This window comes from Rhagoletis zephyria, unplaced genomic scaffold (assembly GCF_001687245.7).
Source record: "Rhagoletis zephyria isolate East Lansing unplaced genomic scaffold, Rhagoletis_zephyria_1.1 Rzeph_scaffold_02939, whole genome shotgun sequence".
Taxonomy (NCBI): domain Eukaryota; kingdom Metazoa; phylum Arthropoda; class Insecta; order Diptera; family Tephritidae; genus Rhagoletis; species Rhagoletis zephyria.
In genome coordinates this window covers 38,631-58,454 of record NW_016160023.1, presented here as the reverse complement: position 1 = coordinate 58,454, position 19,824 = coordinate 38,631, and the positions used below count along the sequence as shown (strand labels likewise).

General features: G+C 35.5%; 1 protein-coding gene across 1 annotated transcript; it reads right to left on the bottom strand.

Annotated features, from left to right (window-relative positions):
• Positions 1–13,842: 13,842 nt before the first annotated feature.
• On the bottom strand, positions 13,843–15,141 carry Sod2 (superoxide dismutase 2). Its single transcript, XM_017622813.1, has 4 exons — positions 15,045–15,141; positions 14,909–14,985; positions 14,294–14,757; positions 13,843–14,216 (listed from the first exon to the last, which is right to left on the bottom strand). The coding sequence occupies exons 2-4, from the start codon at positions 14,944–14,946 to the stop codon at positions 14,068–14,070; spliced, it is 651 nt and encodes a 216-aa protein (XP_017478302.1). The 5' UTR covers positions 14,947–14,985; positions 15,045–15,141; the 3' UTR covers positions 13,843–14,067.
• Between the last annotated feature and the right edge of the window lie 4,683 nt (positions 15,142–19,824).

Here is a 19,824-nt window from a genome sequence, read left to right as displayed (position 1 = left end):
TTTGGGATTTTTCAGAGTTTCGTTGACCTCTTTTTTGTTGTATTTTTTTTTGCGTATTTCGAGATAATTCGAAATCTTTAAAACTTAAGTGGTGTACTTTACCTTTTTCTAGATTTATGTGGCCTATTTTTGAAGGCTCATGAACTTTTCTATCTTACCACATTTTGGTTTATTCACAATTTTTCATTCTGCATTCTGTGCCTTTTCTAGCTTTTTTCGGCACTTTTTTTTTTGGGAGTATTGGATAATATTTCGAGACAATACGAGATTTTTCACGATTCTGCGATGTATTATGTCTCTTTTCTGGATCTCTCTTTTTATAAGATATTCAAAAATTTTCTAAATACTTTAGGCTCTTTCGATTATTTTTTGGGACGGCTCAGGTCTTCGCTGAAACCTTTTGGGAGCTTTGGTAATTTTTTTAAGGACTTTGCTGTCATTTTCGGCCTTATTTGTGAACTTCTTTAAAAATTTTCGGTGCATTCTGTGGCCCTAGGTGATCTTTCTTTACTATGTTTGGGGGAAAGGAATAGTTCTTTTTTTAATATTTGGCGCGTTTCCTAATTTTTCTGGAATTATTTGAAAATATTTCGAATTGATTCAAAATTTTTTAGGATATTTTTGGAATTTTTTGCGGTGCCTATTTTCTTTTTGATGGCTTTTTTTGCACTCTGTTTTTGATATATTCGAAGACTTTTCGAAATAATTTGAAACTTTTTCATGTTTTCAGGGGTATTATATCTGAAACTTTTCGGAATTTTTTTATACGTTAATTCTAGGTCATGAGGACTTTCATGACAACGAAAGGACTGGTAATATCTCAAAGATCGAAGCCCACTGAAGCTTGGATGGTACTCAGACTTTCTGTGTGTAATACACATTTCGAATCGCACCACTACGGCCGTGGCCCTTAAGCGTCAAATGAGAATAACAATAGGCGGCAAGAGATTAATCATAATGCGCTAAAACTCTTGCAAATGATACGCCATAAATTATAATGAATATTTATAAAATTCCAAAAAAATCCTTTACATCCTTGGAAGCGGCTGTATAATCCTTGGGCATATTTTCAACCCCGCACATACATTTGCATGTATATGTAGGTTCCCACAAATGTTATGAAAGCAAGAATTATTTGACACTTAAGTAAATGCTTGTTCAAGTTGAAAGCGCAGCCGCCTACAATGCACCGTTACGAGCGCATATTAATTTAATCGAATTTTAATGCTTGACACTATAACAAGTAACCAGCAACCAACTAGGTACATAGATACTATAAACATGAACAAATATTACGAGCAAAGCGATTATCAAGCGACATAAAATGTAATAAGTTGTCAAAAGCAGCTTGACGTTGTGCAGCAATAACAAGCGTACCTAGTTGCAATAAAGTTGCACAGCATACACACTAGTTGTGCAAAGCAAAAAGGGAGACCTTCACTAACTGACGGACTGAAAACGGAAATTCAGTTGCTGCGCACAGGAACTCAAGCGCATTTGTTGCGTTAAACGCGCCCGAGCGAAAGTACCTATGTATGTACTGTGAAAAGCTTGTTGTGTAAGTGGTAACCACCAACGCGCAATCAAAGTGAAAATCGAAATAGTCGTTGTGTTGTGTTTGTTTTTATCTTCCTGCTATGCAGCATTTGTGTGTGCAAAGATTTGATTTCAATGGTATTACTTTAAGTGAGTTGTAAGGGAAAACATACTTCATATATATTATAGGTGCCTTTACATGGGCATATGTGTATCTATGTACATTAGAGCGTGCCAGAAAAAATTTCTTAGTACACCCCTTAGTTTAAAATATTTTTGCAAGCCAAGTTCGAGAAAAATGTTTATTTGTTTTTGCTGTATTTTCGGCTTTTACAGTCGATTCTCAAAGTATGATATTTGTCTCGAGGAGATATTTTTTATGTTCCAAAGTATATTGACCTCAAGTACCCCGTTCTAGTACTTACCCATCAGATCTCAGTTCTTACCAGCCCAGCTAATTCTCTAATTTCAGCAAATCAAAGCTCCCCAAAAATTATTAAACTTTTACTATGGAATGATTTCGATTATTCCAGTAGAATTATTAAAAAACAAAAAACTTGTTGCCAATACTTCAGGCGAACTTTTTTTTTGTTTACTTGCAAGGTGGTTCACTCTAATGTACATATGTATGCAGAGAGGCGTCTTGGTCGACACGTGTGTGCCAGTCATTGCTGAATAAATAGAGTGTTTGATAAGGTTATGGGGGTTGCAGATGCCAATCAAAGTCGAAGATGAATTGTTTTATTGCAACAATGCGACACTTGTGTAATTATTATTATTATTAGTTTAAGAGATCTGTTTATATTAAGGAGGGGCGGAGAGTATGTGTATAATGATAAATGTGGAGGTAAATACGTATATACATATGCAACTAAATGGATGTGTAGTACTAGCATTTGGCTTGTCTATTAATTATCCAGCGCCACAGAGATGAATATAAAATGGCTGAAAGGGTGAGGAGTTCTATGTTGTAAGCGAAGCTTGAACATCCGCAGTCATACAAACTATTACTGACCTCTTGCCGGAAGAGGAGCTGAAGAGGGTTCCGAGGTAAACATCTTCATTTGCAACCAATCTGCAATAACGGCAGTGTCAGCTGTGACGACAAACTCTCTCTGTATAAAAACGGCGCGGGGCGAAGTTTCGTCCAACGTTAATCAAAGGCAGCTTTATTATTTTCTGTATACCGTCCCGACCAGCACCACGGTAATGAGAAATCTGATACTTTGGGCTAAGGGCAGTCAACGTGCAAATATCGAACCCTCTTTTAGGGTATCGCATGCCAGAGCATAAAAAGTTATCACTCAGACTAAATTTTTGCACTTATGGAGGGAGCACAAGCTCAGGAATTTGTACTGAAAAGCGAGTCGGAGCTTAAGCTCACTTTTTATGCCTTCAAAATATCTTCATACACTATCTATCTTCTAACACTCACAACGGTGGAATAATACTTTGCAGACTTTTAATAGAAGTCCGGGATATTGGCTTTTTTAATTTAGTTACTTTGCCTGATATTCTGAAAGTTGAAAATAACCGGGAACGTCTTTATTTTTACTCGTATCTGAGGTTTGTTCGGGACTTTTTGAGATTTTGGAACCTTTCCAGATTCTTTCAGGGTTTTCTTTCAAAATGTCGCTGGATTTTTTCAGGATTATGCGCGAGGTTTGNATATCTGAGGTTTGTTCGGGACTTTTTGAGATTTTGGAACCTTTCCAGATTCTTTCAGGGTCCGTTGGATTTGTCTATCTATTTTCTTTCAAAATGTCGCTGGATTTTTTCAGGATTATGCGCGAGGTTTGGCACCTTCCGTTTTTTTTCAAGACCCCTTGAAGATTTTTTCGCTGATGTTTGTTCGGGCTTCGTTCAGATTTTGGAATTGGATGTTGGAATTTTTCTCAGAGGTTTGTTCGGGACTTTTTAAATTTTTACGGAACTTTTTCGGTACTATTTCGGATTCTTTCGGGACTGTGCGTGACTTTTCGAGACCTTTCGGGATTTTCCGAATGTGTTTATCTTTTTCCGAGGTTTGTTCGGAACTTTTTCAGATCTTTACGCAATCTTCGGGATTTTTTCAAGATTTCTCTGCATTTTTTCGGGATACTTGTTGCTCGATTTTTGGGACCGTTCGGGATTTTTTCGGTCACTTTAGAATTATCTATCTTTTCTGAGGTTTGTTCAGATTTTATTTAAGTTTAAAAAGGATTCTTTCGGTACCTCTGTATTCTTTCGTGATTGTGTGTGTCCTTAGGAGATTTTTCCGGCCCGTTTGGAATTTTTTTCAGAGATTTTGCAAATTTTCAAAGGATATTTTTTGAGACCTCTCTAGATTTTTTTCATGATTTTGTGTAATTTTCAAACCCTACGAGATTTTGAACTTTTTAGAATTTTTTCGGATTTTTTTGTTGACTTTATTCCAAAAGCATACTCGGTACCGATCTCTACTACAAAGAAAATCTGTATGAAGGTTAATATTGAACTCGGAATGAAAGTGAATAGACACCCTTCTGGCCTGAGTTCTTACGAAATGTCTGAAGTTGGAGCTAGACTAATGTGAACGGAACAGTTCATCGGCTTTGGTCTTTGATCTCTGCTGTTTTGGGATAAACCAATAGTCTAAATCTACCACATGTCTTCAATATATCGAAGCAGAACGACCGAATACCTCCAATTTCTTCTGTGTTGGAAATTATTTTAGGGGAGCAGATACAGAGTGTCCTCTTTGGAACTGGGGCAAAGTCAGTTCATTTGCAAATGAAACAAAGTTGAATGGAAGAGCAGATGAAGGTGATCTCAGGCGGCTATTGATGTCCTCGTATCTTTGATGACACGTTAAAAAAATTTCGACGAGTGCGTGACATCTTTCTCTTCAGAATCAGAATACGCCGCTATCAAGACCATATAAGTTCTAGGCCACAGCGAAATTGCCAGAGAGAGAACTGTAGGACCAATGAACTGCTAAGGCTGTGGATACTCCGTGGATATGCTGGAAAGGTAAAGGAAAACCTTGGAATGCAAGGTGGCTACTTGCTTCTGGCACGGTTATATCGTAGGTGGTCTTAGGAGCTCTTACAGCTAAGCAAGTCCCTCAAGCACGTATTGTAACAACTTCATGGAGGAAGATGAGGATTAAAGACGTCATTGATCCATGCTTCAGCCTTCTTCTCTATTCCTACTTGACTCCCTTCACAATGGTATCACAAAGGATAGTTTAAATTTACTGGTCCTTGTCCTAGCCTAAAGTTCCATGAGACGGTTCTGCTAATATCAAGTCTCGTGATTTTTCTTCGCAGCAGTACCATGTATGTACAACAAATCCCTACTCATTGTCAGCTCAGCTGTTGAGTTGATGCAGTGCAAAATAATATCCTACATGACAGCTGCTAAACGCGCAATAATAATAATCAAGTCGAGTCAAATACAAACAAGCTTAAAACTAAAAACCAATTATAAAGCTAACAATAGTTACTACAACAGCAATAACAATTAGCGAAACCAGAATCATTAAGCGAAGCTGCTGGAGTCTTAAAAGCAAGGATGGCTTAATGTCTAGGAAAATTATGTTGCGTCGTGTCACAGCAGCAATGAAAAACCATTAACTAGACTCAGAAGGCCACGGTGACAGCGCAGAATACACGAAAAAAAAACAGAAAAAGTTTCACTGTTAAGGTAAAGTGTCAGCGTGAGCTCAATGTCAGCGCGGGGCTATTATATGCATATGTGGAAGTAAGTAAAAGGATATTTATTAACACATACAGCGTGCACTTGCTTAGGAATTTCAAGGCAATGCAACAACGCTAATGAATTTACAAGAGTAGTTAATTTAGTTGGAAAAACAAAACCGCCTCAGACGCTTGCAAAGTTTTAATATGACAAGGAGCGTAATTAAACAAACTGAAAGGAAAATTAAATACATACTCGTAGTTTCATAGCTCAATGTTAGCAAGCATGAAATATCTCTGCTCTGATACATACACGCATGTTGTAGGTATAGGGTGAGCCAACGGTCAGATCTTTGACGGCAATTATTTGCGATATTTTAATGCTTTATTTTTAATTTTTTTCAGACAATTGCACTACAGGCTTTGGCAAACTTAGTCATGGAGCGAAACTCAGTTGAACAATGCATAGAAGCGATCCAAACTTTTTATGAAAATAGTCGTACTGCAAGAAGTGTTTTTGGGCATTTCTTGGTTTTTTCCGGTCAACATAACCGGATATCTGAGTAGCCATCTGGTGCGGAAATTCGAAGAATCTGGATCGATGCAAAACGTGACAACACCCGTGCGCCTTCATACAGTTTGTTCGGTGGAAAACGGCCTATCTCAGAAAACTTTTCAAGAACGCACTACTTCAGAATTTGATTGAAGAACGCCCTACTTTCGAATTTTATTGAAAAACACCCTGTCTCAGTATTTCGTTGAATAATGCCCTATCTCAAATGAAAAGGTATTGAAAATATGCTAAGATGGGGCGTTTTGGAATCGGCAGCTGAGATAGGGCGTTTTTGAATGGCATTCTGGGGGAGGGCGTTCTCCAAAATTAAAATTAAAAAAGAATTATTTCGAAAAATTTGGTTGTATTTAATTTATAAAAGAATATCTGCGGTCTTATTGAATCACCCTGTACATACATACATACATACATATATATAGGAAAACAAAAGATAAGGGAAACGAGTACAAAATATAAGAGATTCGATTTTCTACGAACAAGCAGATTGTGTAAATCTAAATAAGTATGTAGGTATGTATATGAATAAATGCTGTGCACTAATTTATTCCCGGAAGCGGTGACGATAGACGTAGCATTGCAGCTGGAATAAATGCAATTTCTCGAGAAACGAATGAAAGTAGTGAACTGAATACAAAAGGAAGAACAAAAAAATTCTATTTGTCTAAACTAACCTCAAATGGCGACAGGTAACGAAATTAACGGAAATAACGTCAATTGACTCTATTTCCCATAGTGATGCGAATTAAAATCAATTGACATTATAACCTGTTCAAAAGACGGGCCGCCGCGGCCCGCCACGAAGCTACGCAAATTTAATGTTTGAAAGCGCAATAATGTCAACGGGTTTTATTTTGCTTTTGAAAAGGTAATAATGTCTATTGATTTTATTACGCAGCAGTATGCGAAATAGTGTCAACTGACGTTATTTCTGTTGATTTTGTTACCCTCCACTCCTCAAAACGAAACTAACCTCAAAATATCACATAACCAATTTTTGTATCTTCTGTTATAGCCGCAGAGCATCTTCGAGTGCATAGAAAGACTTAACTCCCTTGAAATCCACAGTAACATTCATCTAATTTGGGTTTCAGCGGAGTTCCTTCACTCATAAGATTTACTTGAGTAGGTGAGACGTTAAAGCTGCTAAAGTATCAAGACCTCAATGACGCCAGAGGGTCGCTCGAAACAATAGGTATCAGATGAAGTTCGGCTATTGCTTTCTCGATAGCCTGCCTTTTAACGTGAGTTCTAGCTATTGATGGATATTAACTTGGACATCGTCCGTTAATTGTCATTTGCCATGACCAGGAAGTAACCTAGCTCCAAAGGAGTGCCTGCACAGGTGTTCTATGAAGGAGTTGTTTACTAAAAAAAGATGTGTTACCTTACAGTGAACCTATGCAGGAGGTATTGAGGCAGAGAAAGCATCTCAATGCTGTCGCAATTGCGGCATTTGACAGATTTGTAGTAGACGGAATTCAGTGTCACTGCAGGTATAAAGTTTCGTTCGTTGTATTGACGGAGGACATCTCGTGGCTACCTGAAGTGTCGTGTTATGACAGATCTGTGGTTTCATCCACTACACGGCGCTAATCCCAGACTAGCAGATTGGTTCAGCATAATTTCGAGCTGACATGCCAATCACCTTGTATGATGCCGACATTTCTATGTTTTTTTATTGGCAATTCTAGTTGGGGTACTCAAGTTGTTCACAGTCGTAATTGGTACAAAGGCTATCTTTGTAAGTATTTTTTATATTTATCAATTCTTCTCGGCTAATTTTTAACTGAATAGAACACAATTCAGATAAGATTCTGTAGTTCTGGGTATTTTTTTCAGAACACTCTTCGAGTGTTTTATTTTTTTTTTATTTTAAGGCTCTGACGATCCCAATACCTACATCAAAATCTAATTAAACAATCAGTCAATAATTTCCCTCAATCAATCCACAGAGGCAGAGATTTCCGATGGTCGCAATCGAAGTACAAACAAACGCACACATACGATATTTAGCGAGCCACATGTTGCAAGTCAGAAACGACAGCAATAATGGGAAACTTATTTTTCCGACGAGGCAGACATTAGTTTGGGCGCTTCATACAGACAGAAGGATGCCCAGCTTTTATCGATGCGTATGCGTCTACAAATCTGCGTGCAATTGCATAACCATATTGGCATGTAAGTCTATTTTTAGCCACCATCGCCGCGGCCGCCGCCTACACAACCACTAAACCACTTACCGAAAGGAAAGTAGCAAAGTGGCAGCAAAAGACAGCAGCTGGTGTAAGTAAACACCGAACAAGGGGATTGGGAGTGATGTATAACACTTGAGCTGCAGGTTGGTAGCTAAGTAAAAGCTGTTGCAGGGAAAGGCAACTTTTGCACGCTTGGCTGGAAATAGTCTACGTTTCGAGTACATAAATCAAGCAGCGGAGACTTGTTTCCTTAAAGCCTTTTACATCGCTACACGCGCTACATGTGTATGTACATAAATATTTGCTCTCCGAAAGAAAAAAGAACGAGGCAACACCTGTCACCTACAAGCGCGTGCACTAAATGCCACTCAAGTGTACTTGGCTGCTGTGCAATGGATAAAATTAAAAATTGTAACACCAAAGATCGAAGGAGATGAAACCGATTTTTTATGAACGCAATTTCGATACGTCGATGCGACTAAATTTGTGACAACATAGAGTCAAATGCGTAGTTATTTAAGCTGTATAAAATCGTCGTTCCTCACGAAATTTGCGCTTAAATAAGCCGCTTAGTGTACTCTAGTTATCAGTTTCTTTCCTTTAGTCGCCCCCGCAATTTTACTATAATCCTTATTCCATTCCACTCTTACTCAAATTACAGCTATTTTTGCTGTCAGCGCTGGAGCCTATTGCGTTCATCTATTTTTTCTTTTTATTTCTTTATGTTTATTTGTCCACTACACTTGATTTATGCTTCTATACTTGTTTTTAATAATTCGGAAATGGAACATTTTCGCATTTCCTTTGGCAACGTCGTCGCTTCTGCTGCTGCTCTTCCACACACAGGATCTCAATATCGTGAACAAGGTACCTTGTCCGTGTGGCTTTTGAAGTTGAGTTGGTGAACTATTTTTATCAGGGACCGAACATAACAGTTATTGGTGAATCGATTCTTTTTTTCACCGAGAATCAAATTTGAAAATAATTTTTTTTTTTTAATTTTTATACAAAATAAAAATATATATATAACAATTATTTTTGATTTTTATTTTGTAAATCCAAAATAACAATTATTTTTAATTTTTATCCAAATAATCTGCAAATATCAGTTTTTTATTTTTTATTTTTATATTATATGTCTACGATAACAGTTATTGAAGACTGAATGTTAATTTAAAACAATATAACTCAAAGTAAATTTAAAATAAAATAAAGAACAAACAAATTTTAGTTTGAATTAAAAAGTTAAAAAAAACCTTAATAAAAATTAAAACATTAATAGAAATAAAAACAAAAGAATAGAACAAAGTAAAATAAAGTAGATTTTAAAAAATAAAACAATTTAAATAACAAATATAAATAAAAATTTAAAAACTTTAATTAACATTAAAAAAGAAATGAAATAATAGAGGTAATACAGAATAAAAAAATAAATAAAATAAACTATGCTTATGCTGGATTTCCACTAGGCAGTAAATGGCGAAAATGACAAATGACAAAGTCGGGCATTAAAAAATAATCGTGTCATTACATTAAAAAAATAGTCATTAAGTTCTTTTCCACATGGAATTTTTTTAAATGGCACAAATTTTTTGTCATTTGAATGCCTAGTGGAAATTCGGCATTAAAAAAGGAATGTATTAAATGGGCATTAAAATACTCAGGGCTATCCCAGAATCCATTGTGATCCGATTTGTCGTGAAATCAACGGAAATGCTATCACTGAATCCGAATAGTCGCGACTTGGCGTATATATTGAAAACACGCGTTCGTAGCAAATCGGATTCACTGGTCGTATTTTCGTAGATTTCACGAAAAATCGGACTACGATGGATTCTGTGATAGCCCCCCTATCAAAAATAAAACAAGACCAACTAAAAATATAATAAAATTAAATAAAAATAATTACAATAAAATAAAATATGTATACAAAAAAAAAACAATTCCAACTGAATTAAAATTAAATAAGATTTCCAAAAAATAACCAGATTATATCAAAAATAAAATTAAGTAAAATAAAACAGAAAAAAACTAAATTAAATTAAAATGCAAAATTTAAATAGAATTTGAAAATAATAGAATAAATATAATCCCAAAAAATTTTATTAAAAAAAATAAAAAGAAAGAAAAAAAAAAATAAGAAATAAAAATAATAAATTAAATTAGTTAAAATAAATATACAAAAATAAAAAAATAATTAAAATGTGTAATAAAAAATTGTGTATACAAAATATGATAGACTTAAAAAAAAAATAAAATACAAATAAATTAAATAAATAAAACAAGATAATATGAAACAAATTTAATTTTATTAAATTATGTTTATGTTTAACTAAAGCTAGCCTAAATAAAATAAAAAGGATTGCAAAAAATAAATAATTACAATAAAATAAACACAAAATTACCAACAACTTAACATTAAAAATAAAGTAACAGAAAGTAAAATGGGATTTGAAAAAGATGACAAAAAATTAAGTAAATAAAAAAATAAGACAAAATCAAATATGGGTGTTTCCATCAGGTCCACCACGACAAAAAAAAATAAAAGTCATATCTAACGTATTTACGGGCCGATTTGTCAAGGATTTGATTGATACAATAGCCCAAAAAAGTTAAAGAAAACAAATGGTATTCCTTGTTTGTATCACATTGAAGCGTACGACTGTCACGTACGCGACGTATGGAAATACTCATATATGTACAATAGATAAAATAAAATAAAAACATCTTTTAGAAGAAAAATTTAAATTAAATAATAGAGATAAAAAAGAAAATAAAACCAAACGAAGAAATTAAACTGAAATAACTTAAGTTTTTAAAAATTAAAATAAAACAAAATTTATACAAAATAAAAGCAAATTAAATAGAACAAATCGAACAAATAAAATTTAAACAAATATTACTTCAAAAACAAAATACAAGAAAATAAACTTAAAATAAATTTTACAAAAAATTAAATATAATTGAAATAAATTAAAAAGCAAATACAATTAAATTTAAAATTAAGGAAAATAAAGATAAGCTAATATAAAATGAGGCTTCTCATAAAAATCTAATTCGCTTTCTTCTTCGCCTTTTCAAAAATCATAAACCAATCCATCCATCAATCGTTGGAAATATGACGATGACACGCTGTTATATTATGTATAATGCACCACCTGCTTTTGTGCATGGCTAAATAAAAAAAACATAATAATAATATCAATTTTATGCACCTATTTGAAATTTATGACTATTTTGATTAGTTGTTTGCTTAATATTAGCATATTGTTGACATAAAAATAGCTTTTCATTAAAAAGCAAAGCGGAAAAGCGTAGAGATAAACAAGTTTTTTGCAAAAAAAAAATGATATAAGTATGTATACATACATATGTACAGGCATAGCTGCATATTTATATATATTAATACGAGTATTTTACGATAATAGCACTGACCGTTTGAACATTATCAAATTTACAAGCGGCCATGTCGATAAAACTAATCTCGTTCCCACGACAGTCGGGTCTACGTAACCGGAACGACCCAGATTTATATCTGGCCAAGGACTGTCACTCCAGCAACACTCCCCAAAAAGTCTTTGGGGAATTTGTATGCTGCTACAACAACAACAACAATAAAACTAATCTCTACTGAATAATTCTTCTTGGCTCAAATAAGTCACATTCCGATGGTGTAAACGTCGGCACATCAAAATAATAAATATCGGTTGTATCATGGTGGAATTATTATTATTGCGCCAAGGGTTGTATGACTTTAAAACATATGTACATATATAATAATTAAAATAAAAAAAATCAATAAAAATTGTTTGCTTTGTAAGATAAAAGTGGTCCATAAGAATGCGCTCCGAAGCCATATTTTCTAGTAAAGAGAACAGTCTTGGATATTTACTATTCATTTTTGTAAAAAAAAATTCAGCACAAAAAATTGTTAATTACACTAAGAACCGGCCGTTAGAGAAGCATGTTGAATGTGGGAATCAGTTGCCGACGAATGCAAAACACACCACTCGCATTTAGCAATCGAGGATGGTGAATTCAGGCGAACTTGAGTGTGTGTGCGTGAGTACGGCGGAGAACCACCTTGCGGAAAATTGATTTTTCACTGATTTTTTTCAGAGGCGTTTTTTCCTTGGAAATACCTTGTATAAAAGTTGATAATGGAAACAATAACTAAAAGCTATATTACCTTAGACTTACCCGAAAAGCAGATGTGTATTCAAAGTGATTTGCAATCGCCGCGTGGAAAATCTAAACAAAAGTGTGTTGAGACCCAGCCAAAGTTTAATATAAGAAAACAGCGCAGTACTTAAGTTTCAAGCTTTTTATATCAAACACACTCAAAACACTGGATTATTAAATGTGTTTGTCTTTCTTCTTATAACTTTTACACTTTCAACACACTGTGCGCTCTAGTTATCTCCTTTGGTTGTGAGCAATTTTTATTTTCCAGCTTTTCGTTTTCACACACAATGCAATTTGTTAAGCAACTAAATTCTTTTGTAATAAAGAGTATCTTTATTTTTTAATTAAAACGTTTGCATGCGTAGCAATAGCCAAAAACCAGAGTGGACGGTCAGGCGAGAAAACTTCGTCTGATTCGAAAAGTCGACGACAGGAACATCAATTGTTCGTCATCCACGGAAATCGTCCAGCCAAACGTCTAGTGGAAATCAAACACCGAATTTCCGCTCCAGCCACTAGAGCGCAGGTTCGAGCTTCGTTTTTGCCTCCTCAAAATTTCCAATTAGACCGAATTGCCCCTTTCCCAAAGATTTGTTTTTCACACAACCAGCTGATAGGAAAATGATTTTCAGAGTTTTGTTTTAATTCTCGTGATTCATCATAAACGATTTTTATGACAGTTACGAAAAGGCGATAATGCAGGAATGTCAAGAAGAGAACGAGAGTTGCCAAGAGTGGGTGAAGAAAGTCAAAAAGAATTTTTTTTATGCAGAACAAAGTTTAATATGTGTTGGTGTTGGTTGATTTTTCAACCGAACAAACAAATACCTCATCGGATGTTATATTCGAACCCTTAAAATTGATTTACGAAAAAAAGAAAAATGACAACAAAACAACAGGCATGGACACTCCGAACACACCACACCACCAGGGCAAAAATCACTGACTTTTACCTACCTGCAGGCAAAAACCATACAGCGACAACATAATGGATGTTAATACCGAAACAGCGAAGATGAACCTATTACCTGCTTCAAAAAAATGGGCTCCATGGCATATCTAGTAATTAATCATCGACGAAAATCACATTACCTAAGATAAATGAACATAAATTAGGGACAAATCTCGAACCAGACAGAACGAAAAATGACACTGAAGATGGCACAACGCCGAAACCGGTTTGTCTGCAAACCAAACTTGACAAGGGATGACGGAAATTCGTTCCAAAATAAATCATAGTTTAATATCATTTTCCACGAGATTTGCGTTTATAATTTTTGTATTATTTTATAACTCCCACGATTCAATCATATACATACATACTAGCTCCAAAGTCGATAGTCAATCGCAGAAAGTTTTCTTTGATAATCTACTTTTATTAGTAGTCTAATCTAAGCATGAACCAAATGTGTAGTTGGATCATGTAATCTAAGAATCAAACTATTGCTGAAAGCCTGAAAAGCACGAAACCCCTGAACAGTGTTGTGGAGTTGTGCTCTAAATATTCCATTCCATTTATCAATACTTTCTGGGTAATCCTGTTGGCGCAACAGTCCATATCTGCATTGAAACCTGACTGGAGTACTATTTTTAGAAACGTTAAAATTCCTTTAATGATTGACGATTATTCCGAAGTGCCATGTCTCTTTTTTTGCTCCTCGTAAACTATTCTTAATCAATTCACTAAGCCACATATCCTTGCATAAGCGTGTATTTATTACTATTCATAAATCATTTTTCAATTTTTTATTCCATTCAACGGTGTGGTAATGGAAATAAAGTCTAATGACAGTGAGTACGTTTGGTTAATTACGAGGTTTCGCACATCAAACATAGTGGACACTTTATAAGTTGTCTTCTCTAAATCACTTAAAGCTTATAAGAGACACAGGCTGCGATAAAATACAAAACAACACATTTACTTCTTAGAAGCGGCAGCGAAACGATTGGAGATATCCTTCCAGTTGGCAATATCCCAGATGGCTTCCACATAGGATGGTCGCACATTCTTGTATTGCAAGTAGTAGGCATGCTCCCAAACGTCAATGCCAAAGAGTGGAATAAGACCTGCCAAAACATACAGAATCACCAAAATTATTATACATAATATTACACTTTTAGAAACGAAATCCAAAGGCGCTTACCAGTGCTGCCTTCCAAGGGATCCTGATTGGGCAAAGCAGCCAACTGCAACTGGTTGGTTTTCTTATTGTAGCCCAACCAACCCCAGCCAGAGCCTTGAACTGCTACAGTCAATGTTGTCAATTCTTTCTTCAATGCATCCAAGCTGCCGAATTGTGCTTCGATAGCGCTTTTAAGATCATTGGAAGGTTGTGATTTTTCAGGTGACAAATTATGCCAGAAAATCGAATGATTTATGTGGCCGCCACCATTGAAACGCAGTGCTGGTGCAAGTGAAATAATTTTGGTTACATCTTTCTTCTGCTGTGCTTCAGCTAATTGCTCTTCAGCAGCGTTCAAATTGTTCACATATGTTTGATGATGCTTCTGATGGTGCAATTCCATAATTTCACGGCAGATAATCGGTTCCAAAGCGGCATAATCGTATGGCAATTTAGGCAAATCATGTTTACAGCGCACGGCCGTTCTGTGTAAATGAAATACGAAAAAATTAAATTAACTATAATTTCTTAGGCGCGTTGCCGGCTTTATGTAATCAATAAATTATGCGAAACCCTTCTGGGCTGCGGCAGCGGCGCCGGCGGAAAGTTACCTTTTTCCAAGACAAATATACTCACTTTGCGACATTCGAAGCTGTACGTGCTAATGAAAACATATTGAATTAGCTGCTGATGTTGAATGCACACAATTGAAACTAGAATTAATTAAATTATAAGCAATTATGCCAATAATTCTCGAAATTTTTCTAAATACCTCTCTGGAGTGATTGTCGAATGTCGAATGTCGCCGGAAAATAACGACGGCATATAACGAATGAAGAGACAAAGAGGAAACGAGAAAAATGACATTTAGCAAAGGCATTGCCAGCAGCGAGTTAAAATTTCCAACAAACGGATGTGGAAGTGAATCAAGGAACGGAACTAAAAGTAGATGAACTGCTGTTTTTGCAAATTAAAAGTGTTAAAAAGTTAATTTATGTAATGTAAAATTTGAATGCAATATAATTTAATGTGTAGCGTTGTATGTGAACTAAAATGTTGATATGCAAATAATGTTATGAGTATTTTATTCAATGGGGTAGACTTTGTTGGTTGCTGCTGCTGCAGTTGCAAAATTTTTTTGGGAAGCCCTCATACACACAACTACGTGCAGCTAATAAAGTGAGTACACAAAAATTTGCGATTTTATGCCTTTCGTGATTAACTACACAAAATGGTAATACTAAGTGCCGCTTAAGCGAATTGCTCTATTAAACCCTTTTACTCGTGGATATAATTTTTCTAATTAACTAGAGTTAATTAAGAGCACTTGTGCTATATATTTAAGTGCTTACATTACAAGACATTGCTGAGCACTTTAGGCAAAAATTCTCACACATCTACACTTTTGTTTTTGTAGTACGGCATAAATGAGTAGTTTGACTATTAGTACTGAGGACTTTCTGATGACAACATTGAGGGGAAAGTACTCATTTTTTTCCCATGGCCTGAACGAAAATGAGGACTTTGATAAGCACTTTTGTGATTAGGGATAATGATAATATGAGTACTCATATGATACTCAGCTGTCTTGCAGGGTACATATGCATGAAATGCATACATACATATGCACTTATGAGTTGTAAAATGTTCTTTTGCTCCTTTTTTAAGGTTATGTTATTTCTTAATGGTGTTCAATTTTATTGCCATATAAGCTGTAAGAGATTTTACATTAAAACGTTACATATGAGGTACTAGCTGGCATCGCTTCCCCTACAGTAAGCGAGTAGCGAAACGAACGAACTCAATGAGGTACAACCAAACTCGCTCCATCCTTGCTAGCTAACTTTGTTGTTGCTTTCACATGCAAAATTTTTCGTTATGGGACCGGGAACTCAAATATAGGCAGCAGAGAAGTGGCGAATCGATGACGGCTATTAACGTTTTGCAGCTAGAAAAAGACAAGAAAATGAAGCAAATTACATGCACACTAAATATTCTCAAAAAAAATTATTATAAGGCTATTTACAAAAACATGTCAAAAAGTTGTCCTACTAATCGAACTGATACGTGCCCTTCTGAAGCTTAATTTTTTATGAATTCGAGGGTTAATACTTTATTGAAACAAAATTCCGAAAATCAATTAAAACAATCGAAAGAAACACATTTTAATTATATACATATAAAAATAATAATAATCAATTTCTTGGAGGTCTATTGAAAGATCACTAGCTAAACCACTTTTTACTGCCTCCAAAACAACAACAACATTCGTACAGTGGTTATTTAAACATAATGGCAGTTAAACTGTAAGGGCAACACAAATTACTTACTAATGCCGGATTTCCACTAGGCATTAAATGACACAAATTTTAATAAAAGATTGGGACCAGAAAAAAATATATAAATAAAATGCTTACTATTAAAGTTTAATCTTTGGGCACAAGCATCACACATTGCAGGTGGTACGATACGCACTCTGCCTATTTGTTTGTAAATATCCTCAAGGTTCGATTCCTTTAAAGTGTGATTTGGCGCCAACGTGACAAAAATATACTTGTTTTCTGTCTGTCTGCGACAACTTTGACTGAACTCCCCAAAAACATTTTGAACGCATTTTTGTTGCCTGTAGAATGACATATTAGTTAGCAAAAGATAAATAAATGAAGGAAGTGCGGAGGAAACTGTGGGCCTCAGGTTGATGGCTGACAGCAAAACAAATAAATTGATAATGAAAATGAGATAAGTTGAAGCTTGCAACACACCAATTATGCTATTTCACCTAACAGTGTCTGGCAACAAATAACAGCAATAAATAACAACAACAACGTCAAGTGCAAGAATCACGCTGCTAACGACCCTTGGCGGCACTTATTGAGCGTAAAAACACCAAGATGCGTTTTTTCTTATTTTTGCAACTGTTGCACAAATTGAGTGAACGTACTTGTGTAGGCATACTGTTTGTATGTACATATGTATCTAATTTGTGTTATTTTGAATTGTTCGGGCAAGAATTACATATTCGATTGTTTTCAACTCTATTATCAAGGTTAAGCGTCTATAGCCAGTAGCATATGTGCGCTTCTTTAAATTGATTATGATTATTTTATTGTTGCCAATTTGGAGCTAAATCAATGTTTATAATTGCATAGATGCAGATGTTATTGTAAACGCTGTGGCATTTGCTCAGCAACTGCTTTACTTGAGGCAAATGCGCATGCTTGTTGAAGACACTTTTGGATGAAACACAAAATGTTGCTATTAAAGCCAAAATTCGATTATTAAACCTGAAAAACAAATTGCTTGATTCGAATTACTAACTCATTTGGAGTCCTCGGTGGCGAATTTAGGGCCAATGGTTCTGGATCCTTTTATATAGCCCCATCCGATCTTTCGATTAGTCCAAAAATTTTTTTTAGTCTTTAACAAAACACCCTGTATAGCCTTTAATATGCGCTTAAATTACTTCGTCACACTTGAAGGAATATGAGAATGGCGGGCGGTAGTCGATTTTAGTAGATGTAAATAAATTTAAGTTTTTGAATCGGCAGCTGAAATAGGACGTTCTTCAACCAACTTAAGAGATTGCGCGTTTTTCAATCAAATTCTGATTAGGGCGTTCTTGAAAAGTTTTCTGAGATACGGCGTTTTCGAACTAGCCGCCGAGATAGGTCGATGTTCCACTTAGGTGTCGTTATAATAAACAAATGTGCAAATAACTTGTAATTAACTTTTAGGTTATTTATTTTCACACATACCTATGTAAATCAAATGTTAAGAAATCGTGAAAATAGGTCTACATCATGCAGGCAAGTGAGCCATAGAGCTAAGTGAGCCATGATCTATAGTTTGTTATCTCGTGTCGGAACACAGGACTTGAAGCATAAGTTCCGGACGGAACTCCGCTCAGGACTATGGATGGCTATTTCGATCGTTACATTGATGCCTGTTTGGTATTTTTGATTGGAGGAGCTAGATGTGACCTTTTGTGACAGATAAAATTACTCAAAAAGTTTACCATGGAGCCCGAGTTTTTGTAAAGTTGGTAAGTTTATTATAGTAACAGTCCATTTTTAATCGGATGCGATGCAATTGTTTTTCACCGAAAATTCAACCCATCGAGTAAAGTCAAGAAAAAGGCAGTGTTTTCAGTTGATTAGAATACTAGGCCGTGTTTTATCTGAAGAAATGCAATACTTTTGTTAAACCGGCTTGAATCACTTTGACAGGACCTTGCCTTAAAAAATTAAAAAAGTTGATATACTCAGTCGTAGTGGCTATGCGAAGATTCGCGAAGTTTAGGTAAAGTAAGAATTTCTGATAACGCGAAATAAAAGCACGGAGAATCTTAGCCAGGACGGGACAATAACATAGTTAGTGTTAAACATTATCTTCTTCTTCCTTGTCTGCCGTTGGTTGGATATTATAACCACGTGCCATGTGCAGGGCATACAGGGCAGTATCCCATTATTACACAAACAACTAATCTAAGAGAGCAGCGACTAAGTCTTATGAGAGCTTTATATCGCCTTATATCGACTTTTGGCTAGATGTGTCTTTTAGTCTGACATGTGTGTTCCACAATCCACCTGGTGTTTACCTCCTCTTAGAAGCAAGATCTCAATTTGTGTTGGTCCTTTTTCTTGCCAGCTCTTCAGCCATGCAGTTAACAGGGGCGTGTCCAAGGACCAACACAACGATTAAAGAGCATTTCGATGCTATCTGGTAGAGAGAGACCGTAATAGGTCATTCTGCGTTGCGGTCTCCTTTATTGCGGTTAGTTGTGCCTGAAAACACTACAGTGGCCAGGTAAACAAAAAGGGCTCCCTTGACAAGCATGAACACCACCCGCTGTAGTCGTTCCATTTTGGCTCTGGATAAACTCTTGGGTAGCACGACGACCCCGTGAAAGAGTCGCAGGGTCATACCACAGCTATGTACATGCAGTGCTCTTCGTATTCCCCTATTTTCCTATTGCCGTTTTGCAGGCGTACAGTCGTTTTCACTCTAGAATGACCCAAGGTACTTGACCTCGGTTAAGATAGTAAGTTCACCCCACCTTAGACTAGCCTTTATGAAATGACTCGCTCAGAACTAGCAGATGTTTACGCGTTTCTAGTATTGCTAAGTATGTCATCAGCACACAGTATGACTCGAAAACCATTCGTTTTGAGATTTAAAGGCAGGGGTGTTAGACTCCGTAGGAGGAGGAGAGCAAACCCCCTTGGCATGTGCGTCTGTTAACATAGTTAATTATGCACCCATCCACTCAATCAACTTCATAACTGTATCACCGCTTTTTATTACTTAAACATGACGATAGGTTAAGCCTAACCGAGAATTCGGACTTCTAAAATTTTAAATTTTTTGCTTTACCATTGACAAAAGTTATCCTTTGACTGGACTGAAAAATGTAAAATTTTAAATAAGTTATTGTTTATTGATCAGTTTGCTACATATGTATGACTGCCAGTTATGAGTAGTATAAATTATGTTTTCGATTGTTGCAAACGTTTTATGACAAGCTAAACTAATTTTTGGTCAATAATAAAAAA